Below are 22,425 nucleotides of genomic sequence, written 5' to 3'. Positions count from 1 at the left end.
GGGGGGGGGGGGGGGGGGGGGGGTTCACTCATAATTTGTTTTTATCAAGCATGAGGACTTCATGAACTGTTTCACTTTTGGCACATCATTGAGCTTAATATTAAAGCCAAATTAAACACAGCCTCAAATATTTCAGCCACTATTTGGATTCCAGCCAGAAGCAATCAAACAACTCCTGTTTACCCAACATGTCAGCTCATAACTTGTCATTATAGCTGATCCTCTAAATCTGTAATAATACTGGCGCTGTCAGCTTTAAAGAGCATTTTGAAGCCTGCATTTAATAACAGGGAATTAGGTTGTTGTTACTGCAGGTTGTGCCACATCCACGTTCCAGAAAGCTGGAGGTGTAAGCCTTACAAGCCTGCACCGCCAAATAAGCCTGTACACTTGGTGTTGTGTTGAACATGTGCACCAGATGCAAACATCAGTCTGACAGGCTGATAAGGCGGAGATGGAAACTCTCTGTACCACAGCAATGCATTATTGGAGACACCATGCACACTCACTTGCACACACACATGTTCATCAAGATAAACATAGCACATACAAGCTTGTATTAAACACAAATGCTACTAGCAATTCAACAGTGCCAAGTTGTTTGTAACTAGAAAAATAATTATGTGTTTATGCGGTTAACATGCTAAATCTGTTTACTTCAATAACTGTAAAACACTATTTCTCACCACCACTTGTCAAAACACACCCTTCCAACCCTCACAGTCTGCCACAACTTGGCATTTCTGCCCTCAAATAGGTCATTAAGCAGGTATACACCATATGGTGCTATGTAATAAGATGTCTTCCAGGTGTGATGCATTAACTGTGTGTATACTATTTATACTATGTGTTTGTTGCCATGCTGCTTTCACAGTAAAATGATATTGGGAAAAATATGGAGAATTCATAGTGTAGTTTGAATCCACAGGAGACAGATGTGCTATCCTAATATCAAAATAGGTCATCAAAAAGTCATGCTAAATATAAGCAACATTAATCATATTAAGAATGATAAATGTAATTTGTATAAAGTTACAATATATTACATATGGAAATGTAATTAAAAAAGTATAATGCCATAATAAAATAATAATAATGCCATAATAATAAAGTAATACAAAAAAAAAAAATAAAAAAAAAAAAAAATATATATATATATATATATATATATATATTTTTGTCCATTTTTAAATAGTGTTAATGGTAATACCAGTAACAGTAGTACCAGTAATGGTGTTTGTAGACATAGTCCTGGAAGAATCTGGCCTAAGATAGGTTGTTTCAAAGTTCAGGGGTGTTGAGAACAAAGCCAGCTACTCGTTGGTCTAAACCTTGTTTTTGGGACAGTAAAAAGGGCCCTGCATGTGACTGTGATGTTCTTCACTGACTTATAAGGAAATTCAAAAGTTTGCTATAAGAGTAGGTCTAGGCCAGATTGAGCTGTGCTGTAAGAAATAAATAAAACCCTGAAATAAAGTCAGACAATTGTAGTAATGTGATTTTGTTTGTCAAACTACGGAGTTGCTATGCTTATGTAAGCATTACAAGCAGTCCAAATGTTAGGAGATCAAAGTAAAAAGTTGTTAAGATGATTAAAAACTGAAGAAGTAAGCTGCAGCATTTTTCCAAATATCTGCTAGTCTATGCCTCTTTAAGGCGGACTTGCCATTTGAGCCAACTGTATCTGTGTGTCAACAGTGTGTAACAACTCAGGGAACCACTACTGTGTTTATGGATTATTTGCCCTAATGAGAGCATCAACACAGAAAGCAAAATGAAGCCTGTAGCTACAAAGCCTCACAGAGGACTGCATGTCAAATAGGAAGTGGCATTTCCTATTGTGACAGAAAATGTGTTGTATCGGCTGAACCAATTATGAGCTGTGACCTTCATGCCAGTCCTGAACTTGAAGCAGTTAATTAAAAATGCATGGTCTATGGTGTCACTGACTACTCTGAAATGTAAAAGTAATGAAAATGATCCTTCACCTTTCTGCTGCTGAATGGAATCTGTGGTGACTTTAATGGTGACAGTCTGTGACTGTACATAATCTTCAGTCAAGATTGGGATTCCATTTGTTTTGTTCATGTTGGAGTCTATACTGCTGCAGGACTAAATAACTAAATAACAAAAGGAAAGGGTAAGGCTCCTATAGTAGCCTGGTCAAAACATGAGGAGAAACAAAGTGCATAAATCAGTTTCTACAGATTTGTACATTATACAATTGCCACTGTCAATACTACCGGTGTCTTGAGGTGCATTACATTGAGCATATCAACCTAACATGCAGCTTGGAAATGCGATATAATCAGTTAGTTAAATTATCTCTAATCAATAAATAATTATCTTATAATTTTGGTATAAGTAAACTGTTGTATTATAGTATCTTATTTTTACAATATGTTAATCACTGCAGGCTCAGTTAAACAGCATTTTATGTTAAATAACCACAGGATGTCACTATTTTACATTAATTATGGACAGAACACTAGGCTCCAACACGACATATACGTGTGTATTCTGAGATAGATCAGCTTTCCTGTCAACTGATAGAGACAAGTTAATAATTACTGAAATAACTTTTGTGAGTGCTCATAAGTAACCTTGTCTGTAAGGTCTATAATCTGAATGGGTGATTCATGGGTCTTAGGCATTTGAGCACTCGATAGTGCCCCCTATAAAATTTCAAAGTGAAAGCATCCACCTTTAAATTTGAGGTACATGTATCATGTCCACACTTACAAAAGAAACCTCTTGAAGCCATACCCTAAGCCCAAGTCAGCCATTTAGAATTTACTGTGCAATTTTTGTGCAGTTTTTGCCAGGTATTGTACTTTACCAAATTAATCTTAGAGAATAAAGCACAGCAACTTCAAATTTGGTCAGTGTCATCTACAGACCTTTGTGATGCAAAGGTATAAAAGTGTGACTTTTCCTTGAACACCCTTGCAATGGTGAGGTGGTGATTTTCAATGTTTTGCCATGAAAGAGGAAGTTGTAACTCAAATATGTTCAATCTGTCCCAAACTTCTCATGATTGATAAGATTCTTAAACAAACAATCTCAAATTTGGTCAAGAGAGCCTTAAGACCTTGATGATGCTATTTTGTGACACTTGTGAATTTTAATTGAATGCGGTTGCTGTGGCGATAGGGTGAAAAAAGCCTATTGGAGCCATACCCACCACAGTCCACAAGCACTCACACACATGCCAAGAAGCACACAGGTTGTGGGCTTCTGACTCCTTTTAAGAAGCACTTAACCATAGGGTATGCAAAGAAAGATCTCTCTCCATCACCTTCATGGTAGGACAAAATGACTGCAGCATGTTTTAACCATATATAGCGACTCACTTCTATCTACTAACCGCTGGATGAAAATAAACACATCAGATAGAGGGCATAATGTGTGCCCCTCTCCACACACCAAAACTGAAAACCGGACCATTTCAGTGGAGAATGTGAGAAAGTGTAGGAGTACATCACAGTGAGTCCACCTCTGCCCAAGACCAACTAGCCGCACTATCATCTTGGCAGAGGCAGTGAAGGCAAATGTCTGTGGTGTTTTGGGGAATGCAGGAGTCACTTTGATAATGGTGGTGCAGTATTGCTGTGACAGCCAAGGTCAGAAGATATGACTGCCCCACTCCCTCAACCCACAGATGGATAAATGTGTTTCCTTGTTTGTAGAATAACGAACCAATAGGCAAATTCCATTACTGTAAATGCACTGAGTATGACCATTTATGGGCACAGAGTATTCGTGGTACTATCTGTGAAGGCTTAAAGACTATATGCAGAGAACCGTTTCCTCAGAATTGTGGTAGCATCATGCATCAGATGGGTGTATTGATAATACTTTGATTCTCCTTAGCCAAGCTTCAATAAACATTTTCAGCGTAAGACATCCAGGGCTCCTGCGGGCACTTTCTCCACTGATGAGGTTAACCATTGACCAATAAATTCTCCATAACACCTACAGTATCACAATATTATCATAATATTATAAGTTTTACATTATAACGTAATAAGTTTCTCATGCTACTGATCCTTTTTTCTTTACCTGGTGTGGAAGCAATATGTTTCATCATAAAACAGAAGTTGTTGTAACTCAACTGGACTTTGTTAAATCTGCCCTATATTTCTCATGCTTGATATTGAGTCACAGTCATAGCACCACTGACTGTCAACAGGATGTCACCCTTATATGACAAACATCACACATGATATACAGCATACAGCATTATACAACATGATGTATAATTAGTAGGTGTTCTCTAGGGCCACAGGAAGTGATAGTTATCTCCTTCATGCAATTTTCAATATTCATGAAAATGTATATCCATGTCATTTGTCCACTGGTAGATGTATTGCTTCATCTAGTTGCTCCGCAATAACAGCACTTTGACTGCGGCATGCCCCAAGGAGCACAACGGTGCAAAGGCCCGAAGATCACTGCTTACAGCTTTAATTAACATTTGTAATGTATATCTCTATGTGTCTCAGTGATTTTTCACAGGCAGACCACTGAGTGTACAGTGTGTCAGTTTGATCATATGCATAATCTGTGAACAGTTGTCAAAAAAACACTATGGGGGCAACTTGTGCACTCAGTGAATAACAACACTATGTTTTTAGTAGAATAAATTACTTTCTATATGTATTAAATCAAAATTATCATTAATTGTGAGGCTTTCAGATGGGACATTTTATGAGCACATATTGATTCGTTGCCTCTTTTACCAATGCCTGAAAGACACAGCAATCACAACTTTTAGAGAATGTATCCCTCTTAAAATTCAGAATGGATTGTTATCAGTGGCCCTTACCAGTGAGAGCACAGTGAGAGTGCACTTCACAATAAGAGCTTCTTTCAAATCAAGTGTTCAATAGGACAGTGCCCACTCTAATTGCCTACCTGAAAAACTTTCTCATTTCTGATCCTAAAATACTATATGCACATGTGTGCTTGTGTGTGTTCTTAAAGGTGTCAACATGTGTGTGTGAACATGTGTGCATATGATTGTGTTGTGCTCGCTTCAGGCACACAACACATTGCCCCAACCACAGACACACACACACACACACACACACACACACACACACACACACACACACACACACACACACACACATTGACATGCATTGCAGAGGCTGCATGCCCCCCCTACACACACTCATACACACATACCATTGGATCCACTGTTAGGGTCGCCAAAAGGGCACATGAAGGAAAACTGAGTCGTTTTTATGACTAGAGGGCAACAGAACTTTGTATTGATTGCAAAACAAAAGAAGGTCTAGCATGAATGACTTTCTAAAAACTGCGGAGGTGTAAATTATGTTTTCTCAACTGACAGTATCTCCAATCAAGTCACGTTTCTCATTCTTATTAAGTTTAACTTCTTTTGAAAGCACCAAACACCCCCCCTCTCGGTGTTACGTCAGGATAAAACCTCAGTCGTCTATAGTGTTCCAAGTGCAAAACACACTGTTCAGCCTCCCAGGAACATGCTGAGGTGTTGTAATGTTAGCTGTTATGTTAGCTAGCATAGCTGCTAATGACAGGGAGGGTGAAAGCACGAGGAAAGTGGGTGGTGTGAACCCTCAGTTATCTACCACAGTGTTACCAGCCAGAGAGAGCAAAAGGGGAAGCTAGGAAGTAAATAAGAAATTGCAACTGATATTCAGCTGAAAAAAATACTTGAATGAGTCTCAGAGGTGGAAATGCTTTCACATACAATCACATAGTTATGTTTGTTTTTATATATTCACTGTAAATGATATAGACTATAAAGAATAAGTATCAAAGGAGCATTTTGAAAACGGTTTAAGAAATGAAGTCTGTTGTTGATTTTTAAAGTCAACCTATTTGTCTCGCCACATTGGTGACATTGTGAGGAATGTGGAGTAAAACCCCCAAAAATGTTGTTGGTTAGCTCGACCAATCAAAAGTAATGTATTCACATTACAGTTGTAAAATAAAAGTCATAAACTTCCAAAATTGTATTTGTGTATTTGCACAAGCGTGTGTTGGCTCCACTACTTCACATCTCCACTCCTCAAGATTTTTTTAAAACTTGGCTTCAAAGTTAGGTCATATTTCTGGTTGTCCTACTTGGCACCCCTGTCCTATACATCCTGTGTGTTATAAAAGTGTTTTTTTCTTGGTCCCTGTTCATCCCTGACTGTTTGCTTCTCCAGTTTCAGCCCGGGTAGAAGCTGTCACCGTGCCAAGAAATTGCTGGTCCACTGCACTGCCAACCAGCAGCTTGGGAGTAGCCGTAAAGATATGGCACATTCATTTGTTTGCATCATGCCTTTGACTAACTTCACATATAAGCCCTTATTCCCTGCATGTTTGTGGGTCCAATTAGTGGGAAAAGAGTTTGGGCTAATGTTGCTATTTAAATTATCTTATTGTTTTATTGTCTCTCTGTGGAAAATTACTAAATTAAACTAAACCTACATATTCACAATTATTCACTCAAGTCAACAGCTCTCTATGAGTGAATGAGAATGTAGAAATATATCAGCCTTCATCTAAACACACAAACACACTTCTAAACAGACATACATATTTTGAGTGAGTCCAATGTTGAATTATGTTTTTTTTTCATTTTGAGACTCTTTGCCAAAAATACTTTTGCCAAAAATACTTTTACCAAACCTCATGAGGCAATGATACAGCCGTTTACATCATATTTAAGAGCTTGCATTTATGAGAAAAGCCTGGCTTGGATGTTGAAAAAACAACACACAAAAGCCCTTTCATACTGTGTAGACTCAACTTGCCTGCAGACTCAGAGTGTTATTTAAAGATTTATTTTGAAAGGAAAAAAATGCTCCTCAAGAAGATTATCAGTCATTTTTATAAAGTATCTAAATACAGGCAACTGAGGTATATCTGTCTTCCTACAGGTGGAGTGTGTGAGAAAGAGAGGCAGAAAGAAAGACAGCCTGAGGGAGTGATAGTGACAGAGAGAGATGAAGATTGCACAAACAATGATCAAACAAAACACAGGGAAACAACAATGTGTACAGGTAAGATATGGACAGTGTTGTACAATCTGAGGAAGTGGTATACATGATCATGGCACATCATCCATTGCACTAATTTCTATATAAAAGGCAAAGTCATTTTTTCATAAATTAATTACCTTGTATCACAGCCTCAATTACATTTTAATGTAGAAAATAAAGCCATACAAAACAATGAATCCTAAATTGGGATCCACTGACTTGATACAACCTTTAACTACTGCATTCAGAGAAATAAATGCACTATGAAACGTTCATTAGGTAAAGCAAAGACTCAGCCTACAGTTTAAAATAGACAAGATAAACATTCCTTCAAAAGCATGATGATAATATTATAATGTGTCATTTGACTTTTGCCTCAGTGTGTAAAGTAATCATTCAAACAAGGGACGGCTAATACGGTGCACTTCACGTGAATAAACCAATAATTAACTGAATCAAACTCACAACCACTCTCTCACCTATCTATTAAATATGAAGCTACAGCCAGCTGCCAGTTAGCTTAGCTTAGCATTAATGCTGGGAATACCAGGCAATAGTATGACTCAGTACAAAGGTTACAAAATCGACCAACCACAACCTCCAAAGCTCACCAATTAAAATGTTATATCTCATTTGTTTGCTGTACAAAAACTTTACAACCAGTGGAGATGCATTGTCCCAGCCAAGAACTGTCATTTTAGCACCTTGGTTTTTATATGAATTAAAAAACAAGATATTATGTGTTAATTAGTGAGCTTTAATTGTTTCCCCCAGTTTCCAATCTTTGTGCTTAGCACAGCTAACTTCTCTTGGCTATGGCTTCATATTTTCCGTACAGACGTGAGAGTGGTGTTCAACTTCTCATCTAACTCTCAAAAAGAAAGTGCATTTCCCAAAATGTCGAACTATTCCCTAATGTTAAATTTTAATATTATTTGTTCTATTGTGCATACACATACACACTCTCACACACAGTATCACAACAGATCATGTAAGGCATACTGATTTGCTTGACAAACAGTAGGCAGTGATCATAATGACTTACAATGATTGGAATACACTTAAGAGACATACATCCTCACAGAAACACACAGGAGGCTCAGTGAACGTATAAAAAGGGTCTGGCGTCTGTCGATTGTCAGCTCAATGATTCTTGACCAGTTGTAATCTTAAAGGCAAAAACTTCATTTTGGTTTATTTGACATACTGCTAATGATCAGCAGCCGCCTGTCAGCTGCAGTTGAGTCATTAACATTAAATATAGAACAGTATTGTGTAATATGTGATCACGGTTAAATACATACTGGTCTATTCAACAAAATAGATTCTGATTTTCTGTAATAATTTACCTAATCTAGTAATATGTATTAACAAAGAGTACATTTCGAATACATTGTAAAGTGTATCAGCATGTAGATGAAGGCTGAAACCAGCTGAGGTTTTATGAGAGGCATACAGTTCAGTCCCACATACAGTACAGTGGTTCAGCCCTGTTACATGTGTATGAGTGTGAGTGGGTGTGTGGAGTATTCATATGCCAGTGGGTTTAAGCACATTTGTCTGTCTGCTCCTCTCTTGCCAACAATTTGTACAGTATTTTGACTGAAACACACGCACACACACTCACATATACACATTGGCAGACTCACAAATAATGAGTAAAACAAGATGGAAATTGAGAGAGAAAAAAACCAGAAGGAGTGATTGTATCCAGTGAGAAGCAGAATAATCAGGCTGATTGAATTAACTACAGTATCAGAGTCGGAGAGACGGTGCTCCGTCTGTCCGTGAGGGTACAGTCCACTGCTGTTCTCGGAGGAAAGCATACTGCAGTGTCAGTCCACCAGCCCTGGTCCATCCAGTAAAGAGCTAAGGGGAGCTTCCACTTCCCTTTAGCCCCTCACGAGTGCTCCAACAGTCAGAGGGGAGAGGTACTGTAGGGGACAGGGACGACCCACATTGGCATCCCAGAAGTCTGTGGATCACCACACACGGCAGATGTTGTCAGGGACCATGTAGTTGCTCTTGTTGCAGCTGAATGCTTTGGCAAATTCTGGGAAATTTTGAAGGGAACCTAGTACCCTGTGAAACACACAAGTTGCTGCATTAGAATTGACTTACTTCATATTTAGTTTCATTCCCTTTATACCAAGGAAATGGATGATTGATATAAAGAACAAACGTGTTAGTTTGAATTAACCTGAATTTCCCTGGACTGTGTACATCTACTTTGATGGAATTAACAGCTTGTTCTGGTCGGTGTGTTCCACACCATACCTGGAAAAGACAGAGATTAAGATTTACTACATTAGACAGTTGAATTAAATGATATCATCAAATCCTTCATTCACCATTCACCCTCTGATCCTTTAATCAACCATCCATCCATCCATCCATCCATCCATCCATCCATCCAATCTTCCATCCATCCATCCATCCATCCATGAAACCAATAACCAATCACATGCACTACCTGAGCAAAGTTGAGGAAGAAGAGTTGATTATGGGAAAGGTCAATTCCAGGCAGTGGTGGCTCCTCTCCATGTTCCTTCACATAGTTCCTGTAGGCCTATAATAATGACAAAACACACCTTCTCATATGATCTTACTTCATATTTTTACTGATTATTAAAAAACCCAGCCAAAAACATCCCATATTATATTTATATAATGTAATATGGGTGATTCCTTCAATAAATTGACTTAATATACCTCATAATACCCTTCCTGAATCATTACCATCCAATGATAAATTTGCAAAATAACCAATAAAATGAGCATATTGAATATTAAATGCCTCTTCCTGCTTTGCTTTTATTCTGCTGTCTTCAACATTATGTCTAATTTTCATGGATATTGCCTGCAAACTCCTTAAAGTGGGTTGAAACTCAGTGTAAAGAGTTGCATGCCAAATTGTGCATGGAAACATGCATGACAAATCTTTAACTGCGTTGTTATGACATGAAAACAGTCTGTTCCTGAAACTGACATTTCTATCACAGACTTATTTTCAGCATTAAAATCAACAGCTAAATTTAATTTGTACAATGTTTTCACAATGTAAATGTTTTGTAGATATAATACTTGTATGACATCATGGTTTATCTGAAATGAGGACTGACAGAATCAGCAGCAACACCATGTCATCGTTGATTACAATCGTCGATGAACCAAGTCAGTGACCTTGCAAAATGACACGTCTATTAATGTTAGCAAACAGGCGATAATCACAAACAACAGACTGAATATTCATCTGTAATCCGGGCCTCTTAAACCAAGTTTCCTTAATGCTATCTTGCTCTTTACCTGATATGCCTGTCGTATCCCTCCATTGTCAGCAATGTTCTCCCCAAGGGTGTTGTTGCCATTTAACTAGAGGGGGGACATGAGGAGAGAAAACACAAAGATTGGCAGGAAAAAGGGCATAGAGGTAGCCTGTAATTGTTCTTGTCGTTCAGCAAACCACAGATATCACTCTTTGGGATACAAGAAGTAATTTTCCCACGGGACAAAAGAAGCATTGTTCAAAGCAATAGGACCAACGAGGCAAGACAAATAGAGGAAGAAGGATTGATACATCAACACAAAAGACACCTGAAGCAGGGAAGAGATGAGGCTGCAAAACTGGGGGTAAGATAGAAAAATTAGGAATGGATCAGTTGCATCAAGAAAGCAAATAAATAAGAAAAAACAAGGTTTGGGATCATATTTGAGAAAAATACTGCTGTAAATTCTATAAACTCTTATAAAATTAGTAAAGAAGCAGGAGAGAGATTGTCTACCAGGACATACATGAAGTCCATTGGCCAGGTCCCAGGAGAAGTTGCTGTACTGATCCACAATGCACTTTGACAGCTCCAGAAACCTTTGAGTAGAGTCTGGTGTCCACCAGTCCTTCAGGTCACCATCCTTATCATAGTTACGACCTATAAAAGAGGGAAAAAATAAAAATAAATGGTTGTGAAAAAACTGTTTCCATTCTGTTTTATTTCTTTGTATTGTATTTATGGATAGCTTACAGCTGTGGATATCAGTATTAAATCATCCTGACATCTTTGAAATTGAACATAATTACTTACTACTGATGAAAATGAGGATTTTGAAAAAAAATTTCAAGCGGCACACAGAAATGGGATTTAAAAACACTTTTTTGCCAAGTAGTACAGTTACAGGGGGGAAATATTTCTACCCATTGACCAATATAATCTGCCAAAACTGCCTGTGAGAGGAACAGAATCATACCATTGTCATCAAAGCCATGTGTGACCTCGTGACCAATGACCATGCCAATGCCACCATAGTTGAGAGATTTAGCCTGGCCTTTACTGAAGAATGGGGGCTGGAGGATACCTGCAGGGAACACTGACACCAGGGGAAAAGGAAAATAAGGTTTATCGTTACAAAACTTTACCACATGTTAAAAAACATCTATGGTATGAATGTTGAAATGAATGTGCACATATGAAATACCTATTTGGTTTTTGCTGGATGAGTAGAAAGCGTTGACAACAGCAGCTCCAGTTACCCACCTGCAGAATGCAAGGAAAGTGGAATTAAAGAATGGTCCATTAAGGAGCCCAATAGCACAACTGAATTAAAATTCAGTGAAAGATATTAAAATTAACCTGTGGTTAATAATAATAACCTGCTAAAATTAGCATTCCTGCTGTGCTTAGTGAAAGGCTGAACTCTATCTGTGAGTAGGAGTTTGTGTGGGAGAATGTGAATGCACTATGCCAAACGCAAGCATGTGTGTCACACCACAAGTACCATAACATAAGTCATTTATTATCAGCTGTTTAAATACTTAACATTGAAACTTTAAATTACTTCACAGCTGAAATCAGCCTGTTTGCTTAGCATATATTTAATTCTGCCCCCACGGGAAATCTTACTCCTCTTTGTTGACTTTGACTCTGAGTTTCCGCAGGCGTTTCTTCTGCACATACTCCAGGTTCTGTAGGATGTTTTCAAAGTACTCCTCTGCACTGTAGCTCAGCTAACACCAACACACAGCCAGAGAAACAGGAGGATTAGCCGTGATGAGAGCTATCAACACCAGGTCATATATTTTCAAAGCTCATAAAAGCCCATAATTCACTGAGATATTTTCATAGAACTGATATGCGGCCACAATGAACCGGCTGTATTCTGTTACATTAATTTAGTGAAAGAAGAGAACTATTCAGAATCACATCTTTGCAGACACTCACATCTTTGTACTCATTGTTAAGATATTTGTCATCCCTGATGTTGTCAGAATAGCCGATTCGTTCCCGAATAGCTCGGGCCTAAAGAAACGGAGAGGAGACGATTTGTCAAACACATGTCTCAGTCATCATATGTCCTAAAGAACATAATACAGTACAATGCAAGAGACAGTTAATTATAACTAATACCTTCTCCTCAGCTGCTTTCTTGGTCTCCACATCCATCCAGGCCAGGTCATCAAGGTTACTAATGAACACTTCCCGGATATCTTTAATCATCTCTTCCATCTGACCCACCACACACACACACACACACACACACACACACACACACACACACACACACACACACACACACACACACACACACACACACACACACACACACACACACACACACACACACACACACACACACACAAAGAAATAAAGAAACAACCATTACAAATATGTCACTGTATACTGTATTTCTAACATGAAAAAACTCAACACTGACTGTCTGTGTGTCCAATACAATAAAATGTCTTTAAAATTGTTCATGTTGAGGAAGTATTTCCTCATAAGGTATACTGAGAGAGTAACCAGTTGAAAGCTTGCTCCAAGTACTGCAACACATTGTGCAACAAAGTCATAAAAATACACCTCCCTGAATTAGGCTCATCATTACACAGTCACATATCAATGTAGAAGCACTCTGAGTTACACTCCCTCTGCGTTGGAGTCTGGTGACCCTGGGTAGTATTACCAGTAGTGTAATGATTAATTATGATAGATGGAATCATAACAAAAATATAATCAAGTATTTTTATGTGCATATAAAAGGGAGTTAGGCAATGAGAACCAGAATTACATCACGTTTAGTGACAAATATTAAAAGTACATGGTGAGGAAAAAGTGCAAAAGGGACATACAAGACATTTCTACATATTTACAAAAGTCTGTTCTTAAAATTATCTACAGTAGCTGTCTGCTGTTTTTGCTACAATTTTGCAGTTGTATTATTAATATTTCTACCAATTTACATTCTGCATCCTAAAAAATATTTACATTTATTTACGAATGCATCAAGTATGAACTTGAGCCATATATGTCTAAATTACAGAAGGTAAGGTACTTGGGCATAATGTTTCACCATCACTATGATTAAACAAATAAGTTATGCTATTTTTATTCGGCAAATAAAGGTGTGTAACTGCACAAATGTTTCTATGTCAGCATATTTGTCTTCACATAAAATACTGGCAGAACTATAAGATAATGACATTTTCTATTTGTATATGCTGATTCACACAGCAAGGTGCTCCAAAATCCACATCAAACCTGTGGTGTAAGTTTAACGTTTCCATAATGTATTGCTCTTGATTTACAGTATTTACAAGAATGAGCTTGCACACTGAGAGACACACAGACTGACTGACGCCACCAGGAGGGAACAACGCTGTGCAAACTGGATGGCAAAAAGAAAAAGTATGAAAGTAAAATAGGAAGGGAAAAATCAAAAACTGAGGTGACAGCAAAGGTCACCCTTACAGATCCCTCTAACCACAGTTGTGCTCAGAGACCGCAGCAAGCTGACAGATGCATTCCAGTGTCTCATCACATCAACAGACCCTCACTAACACGCTGCATGACCACTCGGACAAAACGCTGTGGTTTGCCACAAATCGGCAGGGACCGCACTGATGAGGATTTTCTTACAAACCTTTTAGCATACAGCCTGTGTATGTGTGTGCATGTGAGATTGGGTTGTGTGTATGCATGTTGTGGCTGTATGCATGTGTGTCTTTTTTGCATGTACTGTATATAAAACAGGGTTTATATACATGAACATACATAAATGCTAAATCTGTATGTATCATGTTAGCTTGCTTTAACAAAAATGTAGTGACTTTCCATTTAAGGCTCCGATCCACTACTATTCAATTTGATTTAATGTCTCCATAAACAAAGTTATGTATATTTAATTAATTTTTGGGTTATGTTAAAGCATTTTAAAAGCGTTGTCTCATATAAATCCTTTAAAGGGGACAAATTATGCATTTTTTTGGTTTTATGTCATTCGTATACTGTTACGAAACCAGATATTTATGTGAAACATAGCCAAAGCTCCTTTAATTGAGGTTAACATAGAAATGCTCCTTGTGAGTAAAAGCTCAGGCTTCAACCTGCACTGAATGTTTTGTTTGCAACATTGCACATGCCCATAAACAGCCAACCAGTCCCTAGTCTTGGTTGCTAAGGTTGCAGCTAAGGGTTTTACGTGTATTACTGTACATGTCTTGCATACAGATGTATTTGAGAAGTTGACATTTCAAATAAAGAAAAAACAGTGAAATCTTACTACTATAGTTTGTTTCATTTAGTTTGTTTACGTAACCTCCTGAACAGCCAGAAGTCAGCCGTGATGCTTGGTGTGGCCTAATCAGGAAGGGCCTTAAAGACACAGGAGCTACCATGGTAATGAAACAGGGTGAAATAAATTATCCAAGAGTAGTTGCAGTGCATACCAACCACCAGGTGGCACATGTGAGCAGTCCAGATGCAGTGTCTGTATGTCTCTCTGTAAGGGTAGTCAATACAAAATGGCGACCATGCTCGCCAAGAGACGCAGCACAGGAACAGAGACACGCTGTGAAACTTTGTCACGGCAGTCTGTTATATTTGCTGGCCTGTACAGTGTACTTATATGTTGCACAGTATAAATATCATAATAGACGTTTGTGTTATGATATTCAAACCAACCATCTGTCAACACAGTTTAGACCTCAATATTTGAAACATGGAAATTTGTCCCATCCAATATTTGTAATTGACTGGACATCAGACAGCTGATTCGTTCTCCTCAATATTCAGAGCTAAATTGGCTCCTGATCCTTCACAGAAAACCTGCTGCATTTCATTTGTGTTCATGTTTAGCAGCAGTGGAAAGCAGCTGTGAGCGCTGCGCCAAAGCTTTGGGTCCATCCTGTGGGTCCTGTGGGCTGCCACTGCTTCAGCCCCAAATGTTTTGGGCATAGCCCTGCATATTTCTGCTCCTCAAAACTGGTATTTTAATGTAACAGAGCAGTACTTAATGTGGAACTTTGGAGGAAGGGGGAGAAATATGGTGCTGCACATAACAAGACACATGCACAATGTGGATGTATTATAAGATCAGTAAAGTTATTTTTACAGTGAGTGGAGCAGTTTCTGCAGCTGTCTGAAGTATTTATAAAGGTAAGTGCACCTTTACTCCAGTTCTAAAGTCTTTACACTGGCTCCCAGTCAGCTATAGAATAGATTTTAAAGTTATGCTACTGGTCTACAAATCACTGAATGGTTTAGGTCCAGAATACATGAATGACATGTTAGTAGAATATAAACCCAGTAGAGCTCTGAGATCTACTGACTCAGGTCAGATAGTGGAGCCCAGAGTTCAGACTAAACATGGTGAAGCAGTTTTTAGCTGTTATGCTGCACACAACTGGAACAAATTACCAGCAGAACTGAAATCAGCCCCAACTGTTAATATTTTTAAATCCAGGTTAAAAACACTTCTCTTCTCCTGTGCTTATGATTGAGCTCTTTCAAAGGACTTTAAATTGTAATCTTTCATTTGCACTCTATGTCCTTTTAATGATTTTAAAGCAAATCATTATTTTATGCTGCAATCTTATTTTTAATGCACTATTATAGTATTTTATTTCTCTCTCTTTCTATGTTTCTGTACTTTGTTTGTATTATTAGTGTGTGTGTGTGTGTGTGTGTGTGTGTGTGTGTGTGTGTGTGTGTGTGTGTGTGTGTGTGTGTGTGTGTGTGTGTTTGGGGTGTGGGGGGGGGGGTATGTATGTGTTTACTATGATTGAGTTTTATTTTTATTTCTCAAATTCCATGTTTTTTTTAATTTTTCCAGTTAAATGTGCAGTACGCACAGCAGTGACAACTTTAGTAACACCAGATAGAACAAGATCTGATAGTAGTTAATTTTCTGTATTCTGCTACATATCAACATAGGCCAGCTGTTACACACAAATTCCAGCTTTATGTAGTGTTTGTAATAAAACTGATCTCCATCAGAGCTGTCAGGATGTTTTTAATTTTAAATAGCTAAAAGTCTGAGGTAAGTCTGCCACCCCATACCGACTTGGTCCCCTTCCCATCCCACGTCTGACAGAAGATTTTGCCCTTGATTGTGTTTTTAATAGCTTTTCACCACATTAAAAATATGCAACATTTACATTAAAGCCTACATTTTAGTTACCTCTTTTAATATTATACAGAATAAACAAGCAATAAATATCAAAATCTCCATTTTAGACACCCTGTTTAATATGCAGGTATAGTCGCAGCTGACATGTTGCAGGTTGTTTTAATAACATAACACGCTTTTTGACTAAGGAGTTGTGCTGGAGCTCAGCAGTTAGAAAAAAAGTGAGCATCAGAGCAACGATGGAAGATTGAAGCTATTGAGACGGTAAACAGTCCAAATAAATGCAGAAACATCTCAGCTTTCAGCAAAGAGATGACTGTCTCTGAGCCACCTGACAAAACTACTCAGTTAATAACCTAACAGACAGGTTGTGGCTGCCTCTGGAAGATGGATATCCTTGGTTGCTCATTCAGTGTGGTCTATTTTTCTTATAATTTCTCTATGCTTACACATATTTTTTTCTGCTAGAATGTAAGCATTAGCAACATAACCCTATTTCCCCTCAGGATCAATTAAGTATTTCTGATACTAATTCTAATTACTACAGCTACAGTTCATTAATGAAATTCTTAATTGTTTCTCATATTTCTTAAATATGGCATATCTTATATTCCCTTGTAAAGGTTTAGTTGGACATTTCAGAGGACTATATCAGACAAGAGGGGACAAGGATAAGATCTCTTTGGGATCATTCTCAGATTTGTCTCATTAAAATCTCAGACTCTTCTCATGTTATTCTCTTGGTTATATTAAACTGCCTTATAGAAGGGGTCCAGAAAAGTAAAGCAAGAAGAGTTGAGCCGAGCCAGTAGCATATAGTGGACTGTCTTAGACCCTCTCTTCTAATGATCCCCCCTCAAATGACCCCGACTAACACAGCTAGAGAAGTTGGCTTTCACGTGGAATTGAGAATGTCCACAGTAAACTATACAAATGCAAACCAGCCAATTAAATTAGTAGGGGAACCGTGATTCCTGTTCTACATTAAGAGCTCCAAATATTTAAATTGTGGAAAACTAAAAGTCAAGTTTACTCATTTAATTTTGTTCAGTTTATTTTTTTTTATCATTTATATTGCAGGGGTTGGTTATACTCTTTTTCTAGGTACTGTCTCCAGTTTAAAGGTAACTGGATAACTGGACCAACTTTTTCGACAGATCAGTTAGAAATTATGTAAGGAGGAATTCTACAAGCAGAAACAGCCACAGTGAGATGTTTGATGAAGCACTGCAGACAACCAACACATACCCAAAAGATAAACAATGCATTTTCTTTGCAGTGCGATGTAATGGAAAAACACAGCATGCCAGATGAACTCGAGTCATGGCTAAGCTTAACTACACTCAAAACAATGGAAAAATTCCATAATTTTAGTGGAGTGGAGCAGTGAACCCATGTGCTGTGTGTGGAGTAGATCACCATAAAAAGAAATCCGTCACAAGCTGACATCGGCTCAGGCTGAAAGTAGAAAAAACAGTTGGAAACCAATATTTCAGAGAAGTCTGAAGCCAGTATTTTTTGTTTACAGGGATACTGTAACTCCTACATAAGTTTACCTCATTATTTGACACTTCAGCCATGTTTAATATAAATATCCGACACTGCAGCGTTATATTATATGACTGAAAATAAGGAAAAGCATAATAGGTCCCCATTAATGTGTAAGTGGCACTTTCCTGTTGTAGTTGGTCAAGATGAAGCAGGATTTTAACTGATTTATTAACTAATGTGCTACAATGTTTAAAGCAAAACAATACATCATATTTTATAAGATGATCATATCTGTTGGTGAAATTTTATGGACAAAGTAACTAGTGAGTAGTTAAATAAATGAAGAAGAGCAAAAAGGTTTTTTCCCCCCTCTAAAATGTAGTGAAGTAGTAGGATAGAGTAACATATAATGGAAGCACTCAAATACAACGAGCACCTCTAGATTATACCCAGTAATACTACTGTAAATGTACTTAGATACACTCCACCACCATTGGTCAGATGTGAAATATATCTCTCAGGCTGAATGAAGGTTGATAAGTGAGGAGTGCAGCATGTGTGATGGCTGCAGATCAACTCAGCACACTTTCACACATACAGTATATGTATGGCCATGTATTTGGGGAAAGGGGGGTTGATATATACTTGCATGGTCAAAGGAGTTGTGTGTCTCTTCTCTCTCTGTCTCTCTGTCTTTCTGTCGCTCTCTCTCTCTCTCTCTCTCTCTCTCTTTCTCTCTCTCTCTCTCTCTCTCACACATACACACACATTTGCTTCACATTTACACAGGATGCAATGTGAGATCCACATGGTAGAGTGGGCAAAGATCCAGAAGATGATAGAGATTTACGGTGTGTGAGACACTCAGCATTACGACAGATGTACACAGTCATGGAGATGCACTAAATCTGACTCAAACACACACAGTCATACGCTAAAACACACACACACACACACACACACACACACACACACACACACACACACACACACACACACACACAAACACACGGACAGATTTACAGTGTGGGTGGTGTGGGCATAATAACAAGGACACCTTTTTCAGCTGCTTTCAATGAGTGCAAGCAAAAACAAAAAAACAGTAAAGTGGTGGACACACAATACAAAAAGGTGACAAAAACATAGGTGGATAAGACACATAAATAAATTCAGTGGGATGCGACTGAAACACATGTTCTCATACTGTATTTCTGAATAGCAGAATAAAGAAACACTCACACTGTGTTTGTGAAAATGTGTGCCCTGAGAATTCATCTCTGCAATTTAAAACCAGTCATATTCAAATATGTACTCTGTTTAAATGATTCCTCTTTTGTGTGATACAGCTGTGTGATAAAATGTAGACTAACTGATGCCTTTAATACCTTTTTATCCTGTATTTAATGTAATCTAACCTAAATGATATGAAGTTTAATCCACAGCCCACTGACCAGTTCTTTGCTCTTTTCGGAGAAGGCTTCTTGCACATACAGTCGTCCTACAGCATTGTCCATGTTGTTGTTGACGTAAACTGCACATTGTCGCCACACTGCTGCCTCTGACGTTGTACCTGACAGAGCCTGCAGGGAAAGTAACAAGGCACAGATCAATTAGAGATGGCAGCTAAACCACTCAGCATATTGGTTAAAGAGGCTCATGGCAATTCTTTATTTGCACCTCCACTATGCATAGCCATTATACTAAGGGCTATAAGTCATTGGGCAGCAGATAAATGGTTATATTAGGAAAAGGGTTAGGATTAGAGCTTTATAAATGTGGAGAAAGAATATGAATGGGGCTGAATGTGCACATCTAGTGTTATTAAAGTTTAATGTTGGCCGATTAAGTAAGACAAAATTAAAATATCTCAACAACTTTTGGATGGTTTGCCATGAAATTTTGAACAGATACCCACTGTGCCAAGAGGACAAATCCTAAAGACTTTGTTGATCCCATACCTTTCCTCTAGCACCACCAGCAAATAATCTTGAGAAATACAATGGCTCAATATCTACTAGATTACTTTTTTTTTTTTTACAAACATTCATGGTTCCTAGATGCATACAGATAGTTTGGAGATCCTCTTTTCTTGTTCTGACTGAACAGTCTCAGTATCTATTTAATGGATTGCTATGTGATTTGGTGCACACATTCATGCATTCTTCAGGTTGAAATTTAGTTACTATGGTGCATACCTTTTCATATAGTTATGACAAAATTCCTGCAAACCTGACATTCCTGTCAGCTCCAGCTGTACTTTGTTTAGCACTATTTAGAAGAACGTAGCACTCTACTCTTAGGGCCTGATTTAATAAAGGATTGCGTGTGTAAAAACGTGTGCAAACTTGACATCACTCGCAAAAAAATGTGCAAGATAATACACGCTGTCCATTTAGTACTTTTACTTTTACTTTACTTTTTAACCCCAGTGTGTAAAATACAGGGAAGAGAAAATGTAAATATGTTATTCAGCACGCGCATTGTGATTTACGAAAACTGAAGGTAATTTTGCTAACGGTAACTGCATATATAAATAATACCTATCAAGGGCAGGTATTAACCGGCTGCGCACTGCGCACAGATGACTGCTGTTGAGAGGAGGAGACGGAGGCACAATGACAGAATACACATTGGATGGATTTTTTCCACCTGTGTTGATATTTTTGAGTGGAATATTTTTGGTTTTACTAACAGCATTGACTTTGTCACAAATACTCTCTCATATGGCGGTTCTTCTGGTAATTTTGTTTTTGTTATAACTAAATTGTTATCCTCTTCCACTAGAATCTCTAATTCCATGGGATCAAATTTCATTTTGCGCTTGCAACTTTCTGTTTGTCCAAACTCTCCATTAAGACATGCAAAACCTACATACATACTGCTGTCTCCACCCCGTTGCACCTGATTTCATTTACGTTATTCTTAGTAGACCACCTGCAAAACGCATGCTAACTAAACGCACAATCGATTGCACTGTGCACGCAATTTAGTACCTTTTATTTGGGATCTTGGTAAATCAGGCCCTAAGATGGTGAGCATAGTCAAAATTACACAGGTTAAACATCACCATGTTAGAATTGTCACTCTGACCATGATAGCAGTAGCATTTAGCCAAAAGCACCACTGTGCTAACGTACAGCCTCAATGGGCAGCTGTAGAATATATAACTCTATATAACTCTAAAATATCTTGGTCTTTATGTACCTCGTTCGTAATTCTTTAAAATGTAGGGGATCCTCATCAAAAATGTTCCTATATCTGTTAAAATCATATACTCTCTTCTATATTGTTTTTTGGACTGGATATTGGTATTTGCCTCAAAAATCCAGTATGAGTTGGGCTCTGTTTATCCTCAGGCAGGTTCAGAGTCAGGGCTCTGGCAGCATACCTTGCGGAAGGCTTTCCTGGTGTCTCTGTATGTCCTGCTCAGGCCCACCACCATGTTCATAGCAAAGCGCCACACCATGTAGTTCTGCAGATCCCTGCAAGGAGAGAAAAGATGTTCAAAGGAACTGTTACTCACTCAAAGCTACAATATATCAATAATGGGTAAGCAGCTGTTTTCATTGCACGCTGTGCACTCCCGCACGCTGTGCACTCCCACCCCCACAAACACACACTCACACTATCTAACAAACACAAGCATGTGTACACATATGGATACACAAACACAGCTACAGACTACTACAAACCCACAAACCTCTTGGTGTATCTGGCCAAGATCAGGTTGAGTCTTCTGTAATAGTTGGGGGAGTAGTTTATGACCTTCTCTGTGTCAGGAACAGTGATGTTGACTGTATCCATTATCTTAGCTGTGAAGTAACTCCAGTTAAATACCTTCAGGACAAACCCAAAAGCACAGACATAGAGGGGAAAAAACACATTAGAAAAAGGATGGGAGGTGAAAAAAACCCAACAAATTCTGAAAGACAGCTTTTTTTTTTTCACCTGTGATTCAACCTCAAGGGTGAAGTTGGCTTTCAAATCACCCAATTCCATCTTGTTGTAAAGTAAGACTGGGTTGTTACGGTCCTCTGGAGTATCAGTAGCCTTGGACAAATAAAGATGGAGAGATTAGAAATCAAGAATGCTGTCATAACATACACCTCCTGTCTCCTGACACATGCATACCACTGCAGCAACAAATATATTTGGAGTCCCAGGAGGTTTCGGGTTTGTAAATGTCAGAGCTAGAGTGCTGTGACTGCCTTATAAAATCCAACAGCGAAGTGGAGGGGAAGTGGAGCATGGCAGCGAGCAGAGCAGACCAGCACAGAATGACAAATGCAGACTGTGGAAACCTGTTGATGTCTGAGAAAAGTTGTTGTGTTGGGATCAGACTGGTTAACAGCTTGTTTTACACAGCAGCTGCTCTAGACTGGAGCCACAAACACAAAGAGAGGAGAGAGGTTCTGGCTACAATTGGAGGATTGGAAGGTCATAATGTCAGAACTTAATTGCTCACAAAATCCTTCTGTTTTGTGAAGCTGAGAGAGAATATAAGGTATGCGCT

The 22,425-nt window shown here is 38.3% G+C and overlaps 1 protein-coding gene across 3 annotated transcripts in view; it reads right to left on the bottom strand.

Annotated features, from left to right (window-relative positions):
* Positions 1–6,808: 6,808 nt before the first annotated feature.
* The window catches only part of LOC133980171 (neprilysin-like), a 37,486-nt gene continuing 21,869 nt past the window's right edge, over positions 6,809–22,425 (bottom strand). Inside the window, exons 10-23 of one of the 3 annotated variants that reach the window (XM_062418778.1) lie at positions 21,861–21,962; positions 21,613–21,749; positions 21,301–21,394; positions 19,364–19,492; positions 12,422–12,520; positions 12,236–12,313; positions 11,918–12,021; positions 11,493–11,551; positions 11,265–11,384; positions 10,815–10,948; positions 10,329–10,394; positions 9,496–9,591; positions 9,223–9,299; positions 6,809–9,104 (exon numbers count right to left, since the gene is read on the bottom strand). In XM_062418778.1, the coding sequence (XP_062274762.1) occupies positions 9,005–9,104; positions 9,223–9,299; positions 9,496–9,591; positions 10,329–10,394; positions 10,815–10,948; positions 11,265–11,384; positions 11,493–11,551; positions 11,918–12,021; positions 12,236–12,313; positions 12,422–12,520; positions 19,364–19,492; positions 21,301–21,394; positions 21,613–21,749; positions 21,861–21,962 (1,395 nt within the window). In that variant the 3' untranslated portion in view covers positions 6,809–9,004. Of the gene's footprint in view, positions 9,105–9,222; positions 9,300–9,495; positions 10,206–10,328; positions 10,395–10,814; positions 10,949–11,264; positions 11,385–11,492; positions 11,552–11,917; positions 12,022–12,235; positions 12,314–12,421; positions 12,521–19,363; positions 19,493–21,300; positions 21,395–21,612; positions 21,750–21,860; positions 21,963–22,425 lie in introns of those variants that run through there. The other 2 variants (XR_009925159.1, XR_009925160.1) reach the window with 2 other exon arrangements.

Source organism: Scomber scombrus, chromosome 5 (genome assembly GCF_963691925.1).
Source record: "Scomber scombrus chromosome 5, fScoSco1.1, whole genome shotgun sequence".
NCBI lineage: Eukaryota > Metazoa > Chordata > Actinopteri > Scombriformes > Scombridae > Scomber > Scomber scombrus.
The sequence above is the reverse complement of the archived record's forward strand: the minus strand, read 5'-3'. Positions and strand labels throughout refer to the sequence as shown.